Source organism: Streptopelia decaocto (assembly GCF_964273445.1).
Source record: "Streptopelia decaocto genome assembly, contig: HAP1_SCAFFOLD_2319, whole genome shotgun sequence".
Taxonomy (NCBI): Eukaryota; Metazoa; Chordata; class Aves; order Columbiformes; family Columbidae; genus Streptopelia; species Streptopelia decaocto.
This window is the reverse complement of record NW_028116970.1, coordinates 7078-15207: the sequence shown is the minus strand read 5'-3', so window position 1 is coordinate 15207 and position 8130 is coordinate 7078. Positions and strand designations below refer to the sequence as shown.

The 8130-nt window shown below is 68.9% G+C and overlaps 2 protein-coding genes across 3 annotated transcripts; both read left to right on the top strand.

The window, feature by feature from the left end:
* The first annotated feature begins 987 nt into the window (after positions 1-987).
* On the top strand, positions 988-3316 carry LOC309451986 (3 beta-hydroxysteroid dehydrogenase type 7-like). The gene is made up of 2 exons (XM_082076670.1): positions 988-1405; positions 3165-3316. The coding sequence occupies exons 1-2, from the start codon at positions 1032-1034 to the stop codon at positions 3169-3171; spliced, it is 381 nt and encodes a 126-aa protein (XP_081932796.1). The 5' UTR covers positions 988-1031; the 3' UTR covers positions 3172-3316.
* Positions 3317-3383: 67 nt separating this feature from the next.
* LOC309451985 (uncharacterized protein) lies at positions 3384-5528 on the top strand. 2 transcript variants are annotated; one of them, XM_082076669.1, is made up of 3 exons: positions 3384-3445; positions 3928-4597; positions 4640-5528. In XM_082076669.1, the coding sequence occupies exons 1-3, from the start codon at positions 3386-3388 to the stop codon at positions 5098-5100; spliced, it is 1191 nt and encodes a 396-aa protein (XP_081932795.1). In that variant the 5' UTR covers positions 3384-3385; the 3' UTR covers positions 5101-5528. The 2 variants fall into 2 exon arrangements, with proteins under 2 accessions (XP_081932795.1, XP_081932794.1); XM_082076668.1 differs by having other exon boundaries at positions 3928-5528.
* The last annotated feature ends 2602 nt before the right edge of the window (positions 5529-8130 follow it).

The following is an 8130-nucleotide window of genomic DNA, read 5'->3' as shown; positions in this document are numbered from 1 at the left end:
GCTGCCCCACATCCTGCCCCATGGCTGCCCCATAGCTGACCCATAGGTGACCCATAACTGACCCGTAACCTGCCCCATGGCTGCCCCATAACTGACCTGTAGGCTGACCCATGGCTGCCCCACATCCTGACCCACATCCTGCCCCATGGCTGCCCCATAGCTGACCCATAGGTGACCCACGGCTGCCCCATAACTGACCCGTAACTGACCCATGGCTGCCCCATAACTGCCCCACGGCTGACACATGGCTGCCCCACAACTTGACCCATAGCTGACCCATAACTGCCCCACACCTCCCCCATAGCTGCCCCACACCTCCCCATCCTGCCCCACAGCTGCCCCCCCTATAGGGAATGTGGCCTGGATGCACGTGCTGGCCGCCCCACACCTCCCCCATCCTGCCCCACAGCTGCCCCACATCTTGCCCCATGGCTGCCCCATAACTGACCCATAACCTGCCCCATAGCTGCCCCACATCCCCCCCATCCTGCCCCACAGCTGCCCCATCCTGCCCCATAGCTGCCCCACACCTCCTCCATCCTGCCCCACATCACCCCATAGCTGCCCCACCCCCCCCCCCATCCTGCTCCACATCACCCCATAGCTGCCCCATCCTGCCCCACACCTCCCCCACACCTGCCCCATAACTGCCCCATAGCTGCCCCACATCACCCCATAGCTGCCCCACAGCTGCCCCATCCTGCCCCATAGCTGCCCCACATCACCCCATAGCTGCCCCATCCTGCCCCATAGCTGCCCCACATCCCCCCCCCCATCCTGCCCCACATCCCCCCCATCCTGCCCCACAGCTGCCCCACATCACCCCCATCCTGCCCCATAGCTGCCCCACACCCCCCCCATCCTCCCCCACACCTCCCCCATCCTGCCCCACATCACCCCATAGCTGCCCCACCCCCCCCCATCCTGCCCCACAGCTGCCCCACCCCCCCCCCATCCTGCCCCCCCCCCCCCCCGTCCTGCCCCACCCCCCCCCCACATCCCCCTCCCCCCCCCCAGGGAACGTGGCCTGGATGCACGTGCTGGCCGCGCGCGCCGCGCTGCGCCGCCCCCAGGCCGTGGGGGGCGAGTCCTTCTTCTGCTACGACTCCTCCCCATTGGCCGCCTACGAGGACTTCAACCAATTGCTGCTGGGCCCCGCGGGGCTGCGCCTGATTGGCCGCCGCCCGCCGCCCCGCCCCCTGCTGGAGCTGCTGGCGCGGCTGGGCGCCGCCGCGGGGCGTGTCCTCCCCGGCCCCGCCCCCTTGCTCACCCCCTATACGCTGGCCGTTGGCTCCACCCCCTTCAGCGTGCGCACCCGGAAGGCCGAGCGGAGCTTCGGGTACCGGCCGCTGTTCCCATGGGAACGGGCGCGCGACCGGACGCTGCGCTGGCTGCGGGGGCTGCGGTGAGGGGCGGGGCCTCGGGGGGCGGGGCCACGGGGGGGGGGGGTCAATGGGTGCGGGACAGGGGGCTGCGGTGAGGGGCGGGGCCACGGGGGGGCGGGGCCATGGGGGGGCGGGGTCAATGGGTGCGGGACAGGGCGCTGCGGGGGCCGCGGTGAGGGGCGGGGCCTCGGGGGGCGGGGCCACGGGGTGGGGGCGGGGTCAATGGGTGCGGGACAGGGCGCTGCGGGGGCTGCGGTGAGGGGCGGGGCCACGTGGGGGCGGGGTCAATGGGTGCGGGACAGGGCGGGGGGGGCGGGGCCACGGGGGGGCGGGGCCACGGGGGGGCGGGGTCAATGGGAGCGGGACAGGGCGCTGCGGGGGCCGTGGTGAGGGGGCGGGGCCACGGGGGGGGCGGGGCCACGGGGGGGCGGGGTCAATGGGAGCGGGACAGGGCGCTGCATGGGCTGCGGTGGGGGGCGGGGCCACGGGGGGCGGGGCCACGGGGTGTGGGCGGGGTCAATGGGTGCGGGACAGGGGGCTGCGGTGGGGGGGCGGGGCCTCGGGGGGGCGGGGCCACGGGGTGTGGGCGGGGTCAATGGGTGCGGGACAGGGCGCTGCGGGGGCTGCGGTGGGGGGGCGGGGCCACGGGGGGGCGGGGCCACGGGGTGGGGGCGGGGTCAATGGGTGCGGGACAGGGCGCTGCGGGGGCTGCGGTGAGGGGCGGGGCCGCGGGGGGGCGGGGCCACGGGGTGTGGGCGGGGTCAATGGGTGCGGGACAGGGGGCTGCGGTGGGGGGGCGGGGCCTCGGGGGGGCGGGGCCACGGGGTGTGGGCGGGGTCAATGGGTGCGGGACAGGGGGCTGCGGTGGGGGGGCGGGGCCTCGGGGGGGCGGGGCCACGGGGTGTGGGCGGGGTCAATGGGTGCGGGACTGGGCGCTGCGGGGGCTGCGGTGGGGGGAGGGGCGGTGGGGGGGGAGGGGCCACGGGGTGGGGGCGGGGTCAATGGGAGCGGGACAGGGCGCTGCGGGGGCTGCGGTGAGGGGCGGGGCCACGGGGGGGCGGGGCCACGGGGGGCGGGGCCTCGGGGGGCGGGGTCAATGGGTGCAGGACAGGGCGCTGTGGGGGCTGCGGTGGGGGGAGGGGCGGTGGGGGGGGAGGGGCCATGGGGTGGGGGTGGAGTCATTGGGTTGGGGGTCTAATGGGACATGGACCATAGAGTGGGGGTGGGGTCAATGGGGTGGAGTCAATGGGGTGGGGGTGGAGTCAATGGGGTGGGTCAACGGGGTGGGGGTGGAGTCAATGGGGTGGGGGCGGGGTCAATAGGGGATGGACCATAGAGTGGGGGTGGAGTCAATGGGATGGGGGTGGAGTCAATGGGGTGGAGTCAATGGGGATTGGACCATAGAGTGGGGGTGGGGTCGATGGAGTGGGGGTGGGGTCGATGGGGTGGGGGTGGAGTCAATGGGGTGGGGGTGGGGTCAATGGGCTGGGGTCAATGGGGATGGACCATAGAGTGGGATCAATGGGCTCCAATCCCGGTCCCGGTGACTCCAACCCGGGTTTTGGGCTCCAATCCCGACCCCGGTGACTCCAACCCGGGTTTTGGGCTCCAATCCCGACCCCGGTGACTCCAACCCGGGTTTTGGGCTCCAATCCCGATCCCGGTGACTCCAACCCGGGTTTTGGGCTCCAATCCCGATCCCGGTGACTCCAACCCGGGTTTTGGGCTCCAATCCCGACCCCGGTGACTCCAACCCGGGTTTTCCCCCCCCATCTCCAGCCAATGACCCAGCCCATCCCGTCGGCCCCGCCCCCCGCCTCCCATTGGCCGCCGCCGCGACCCCGCCCAGCGCCTGGCCCCGCCCCCTCCTTACCGCGCTCATTTGCATCTCGTTATCCCCGCTGCCAATTAAAGGGAATCTTGTTGCTTCCGCCCGGACACCTGGGTCCCCTGGGGGGGGAGGGGGAGGGGCTGGGAGGGGGCGGGGCTTGGGGCACCCCATGACCCCGGGTGGGGGTCAGCCCCGCCCATTCCCGGGACGGACGGACGGACGGACGGAGGTACGAGGGCGCCCGGACGCCTGGGTCCCCTGGGGGCGGGGTGGGGCCGCCCGGACGCCTGGGTCCCTTGTGGGGGGGGGGTGGTTTTGGGGTGCAGCATCCCCGGACGCCTGGGTCCAGTTTTTGGGGCTTGGGGTACTCCTGGGTCCCTTTTTAGGGCGGTGGGGGGGGTTCCCCGGACGCCTGGGTCCCTTTTAGGGTTCCCCGGATGCCTGGGTCCCTTTTTTGGGGGTGGGGGGGGGTTGTCTGGACACCTGGGTCCCTTTTTAGGATTCCCTGGACACCTGGGTCCCTTTTTAAGGGGGGGGGGGGGGGGTCCCCGGACTCCTGGGTCCCTTTTTAGGGGGTGTGGGGGGTTGCCCGGACACCTGGGTCCCTTTTTTGGGGGTGGGGCTTCCCCGGATGCCTGGGTCCCTTTGAGGGTTCCCCGGACGCCTGGGTCCTTTTTAAGGGGCACTCCTGGGTCCCTCCCCCCCCCCTAGATGTCGTGGGTGCGGTTGCTCCGGGGGGCGCTGTCCCCTCCCCCCCCCGGCACCCGCCGCTGGCTCTTCCTGCTCGTCCTGCGCCTCTTGACCTTGACCTTGACCCGGGGGCCCTGGCGAGGCCCCGCCCACGACCTCCTGTGCACCTGGGCCGGCCCCGCCCCCCCGGCCCCGCCCCCCGGCCCCGCCCTGCGCCGCCTCTGCGCCGCCATTTGCTACAACAGGCTCCTCCCCCCGCCCATGGGCGCCCTATGGCGGCTCTCGCTGCTGCTGGGGGTCCTGCCCCTCCCCCTGCGCCGCCTCCTGCACCCGCCCAGCAACATGGCCGACAACATGGCCGACAACATGGGTGACAACAGGGGTGATAATATGGCCGACAATACAGCCGACAATATGGCTGACAATATGGCTGCCGGACATGCCAATATGGCCGCCGAGAGCGCCAATATGGCCGCCAGAAGTGCCAATATGGCCGCCGGGAGAACCAATATGGCCGCCGGATGTACCAATATGGCCACCGGGAGAACCAATATGGCCGCCGGACGTGCCAATATGGCTGCCAAGAGAACCAATATGGCCGCCGGATGTACCAATATGGCCGCCGGGAGAACCAATATGGCTGCCGGACGTGCCAATATGGCTGCCGAGAGAACCAATATGGCCGCCGGATGTGCCAATATGGCCGCCGGGCGCCATGACACAGCACCTGGAGATGCCAATATGGCCGCCGGGAGAACCAATATGGCCGCCGGATGTACCAATATGGCCGCCGGACGTGCCGCCCGCAACCGAGCGGGCGAGTCCAATATGGCCGCCCGGCCCCGCCCCGCCCCGCAATCCAAGATGGCGCCTGGGCGTGGCCGCGCGTGGCTGGGGGCGGGGCTGGCGGCCATGTTGGCGCTGGGGGAGGGGCTGGTGCTGTGGTTGGTGCTTTGGCGGCAGCTCCCGGCCGTGGCGGCCGCTCCCATTGGCTGCCCCCGCGGCCCCGCCCCCTGCCCCGCCCTCACCTGCGAACTCCCCGCCCGGGGGGACAAGATGGCCGCCCTGGTGGGCGTGGCCGCCTCGGCCGCCCTATCGCTGCTGGTGGGCGGGGCCACGGCCGTCATGGCCGCCTGGCGCGCGCTGAGGGGGCGGGGCCTGCCCAGGGCGGCCATCTTGGAAAGGCGGCCATGATCCCGTTGGGCTCTGGCGGCCATCTTGGACCGGCGGCCATCTTGGATCGGCGGCCATCTTGGTCAGCTGCCATATTGGATTGGCGGCCATCTTGGACCACCGGCCATCTTGGTCAGTGGCCATCTTGGATCGTCGGCCATCTTGGACTGGCAACCATCTTGGTCGGCGGCCATCTTGGATCGGCGGCCATCTTGGACTGGCAACCATCTTGGTCGGCGGCCATCTTGGATCGGCGGCCATCTTGGACTGGCAACCATCTTGGTCATCGGCCATCTTGGATCGGCGGCCATCTTGGACCACCGGCCATCTTGGACCGGCGGCCATCTTGGATTCCCTCCCCCTAGGGGCCATTTTGGGGGGTTTTGAGCCCATTTTGGCGCCATTTCCCGCCCAATAAACCCCAATTACGTTTTAATTAAATATTTGCAGCTTCATTAAAAGTGTTCGTTGTTTTTTTTTTTTTTAATCAATTAAATATCTTATCCAAAAAAATACAAAATATAATCAGATACATCACAGGAAATGGGCCCGGACGCCTGGGTCCCTCCCCGAACTCCTGGGTCCCTCTTCCCACCCCAAGAAGTTATTGGGGGTCAAGGGGGGTTGACTCCTCCCGAACTCCTGGGTCCCTCAGAACTCCTGGGTCCCCTCCCGAACTCCTGGGTCCCTCCCGAACTCCTGGGTCCCCTCCCGAACTCCTGGGTCCCTCCCGAACTCCTGGGTCCCCTCCCGAACTCCTGGGTCCCCCTCCCGAACTCCTGGGTCCCCCCCGAACTCCTGGGTCCCTTGGGGCACTCCTGGGTCCCCCTCCCGAACTCCTGGGTCCCCGTTGCCCCCCAGCTCCTCCATGGCCACCCCTTGGGTGCGGAAGGTGCCCATGGTGGGTCCCTCTTGCCCGGTGGCCACCGTGGCCACCAAGGCTTGGGCCACGCCCCCCCCGGCCCTCCCATCATCCTCCGGGAGCCTCACAGGCCCCGCCCACGGGCCCAACGACTCCGAGCGGCGCCGCCGCCGCCGCCTGGCAACCAAGATGGCCGCCAAGATGGCCGCCAAGATGGCCGCCGCGGCCACCACGGCCAACGGCCACCACCACGGGGCCACCCGGGGAGGGGGCGGGGCCACCGGGGGCGCCTGGTGGCCAATGGTGGCCAAGGGGGCTTCTCGGGGGCCAATGGTGGCCGTCGAAGACTCTTGGTGGCCAATGGTGGCCATTGAAGCCGGTTGGTGGCCAGTGGTTGGTCCTGAAGACGGTTGGTGGCCAATGGTTGGTCCCCAAGACGGTTGGTGGCCAATGGTGGCCAATGGGACTTCTCGGTGGCCAATGGTGGCCGTTGAAGACTCTTGGTGGCCAATGGTTGGTCCTGAAGACGGTTGGTGGCCAATGGTGGCCAATGGGTCTTCTTGGTGGCCAATGGTGGCCAATGGGGACCCGTTGGTGGCTGCGGTGGCCAATGGGGCTTCTTGGTGGCCAATGGTGGCCATTGTAGATGGTTGGTGGCCAGTGGTAGCCAATGGGGCTTCATGGTGAGTCTTGGTGGCCAATGGGGCTTCTTGGTGGCCCATGGTGGTCAATGGGGTGGGTTGGTGACCCATAGTGGCCAATGGGGCTTCCTGGTTGCCCATGGTGGCCAATGGGGACTCTTGGTGACTCCTGGTGGCCAATGGGGCCTCTTGGTGGCCAATGGTACCCAATGGGGTGGGTTGGTGACCCATAGTGGCCAATGGGGACTCTTGGTGACTCCTGGTGGCCAATGGGGCTTCTTGGTGGCCCATGGTGGCCAATGGGGTGGGTTGGTGACCCATAGTGGCCAATGGTGACTCTTGGTGACTCCTGGTGGCCAATGGGGCTTCTTGGTGGCCCATGGTGGCCAATGGGGTGGGTTGGTGACCCATAGTGGCCAATGGGGCTTCTTGGTGGCCCATGGTAGCCAATGGGGTGGGTTGGTGACCCATAGTGGCCAATGGGGACTCTTGGTGACTCCTGGTGGCCAATGGGGCCTCTTGGTGGCCAATGGTAGCCAATGGGGTGGGTTGGTGACCCATAGTGGCCAATGGGGCTTCTTGGTGACTCCTGGTGGCCAATGGGGCCTCTTGGTGGCCCATGGTGGCCAATGGGGCCCGGTCGGTGGCCCCGGTGGGGGGGTCTATGGGGCTGGTCACCCCGGTGACCAGCAGCACCCAGAGCGCGGTGGCCACACGCGCCGTGGGGCGGCCCCACATGGCCATGGGGCACCTGCGGGGACACAATGGGCACCCATGGGACCCCCGAGTCCCCACGGCACCCATGGGACCCACAGCACCCATGGGACCCCCGAGTCCCCACAGCACCCATGGGACCCACAGCACCCATGGGACCCCCAAGTCCCCACAGCACCCATGGGACCCCCGAGTCCCCACAGCACCCATGGGACCCACAGCACCCATGGGACCCACAAGTCCCTCTTGGACCCCCAAGTCCCCACAGCACCCATGGGACCCACAGCACCCATGGGACCCACAAGTCCCCATGGGACCCCCCAAGTCCCCCCTGGGACCCCCACGTCCCCATAGCACCCATGGGACCCCCATGGGACCCCCAAATCCTCATAGCACCCATGGGACCCCAAAGTGCCCACAGCACCCATGGGACCCAAAGCACCCATGGGACCCCCAAGTGCCCCCTGGGACCCCCAAGTCCCCACAGCACCCATGGGACCCCCAAGTCTCCACAGCACCCATGGGACCCACAAGTCCCTTCTGGGACCCCCAAGTGCCCATAGCACCCATAGGACCCACAGCACCCATGGGACCCACAAGTCCCTCCTGGGACCCCCAAGTCCTCATAGCACCCATGGGACCCCCATGGGACCCCCAAGTCCCTCCTGGGACCCCCAAGTCCCCACAGCACCCATGGGACCCCCAAGTCCCTCCTGGGACCCCCAAGTCTCCACAGCACCCATGGGACCCCCAAGTCTCCATAGCACCCATGGGACCCCCAAGTGCTAATAGCACCCATGGGACCCCCAAGTCCCCACAGCACCCATGGGACCC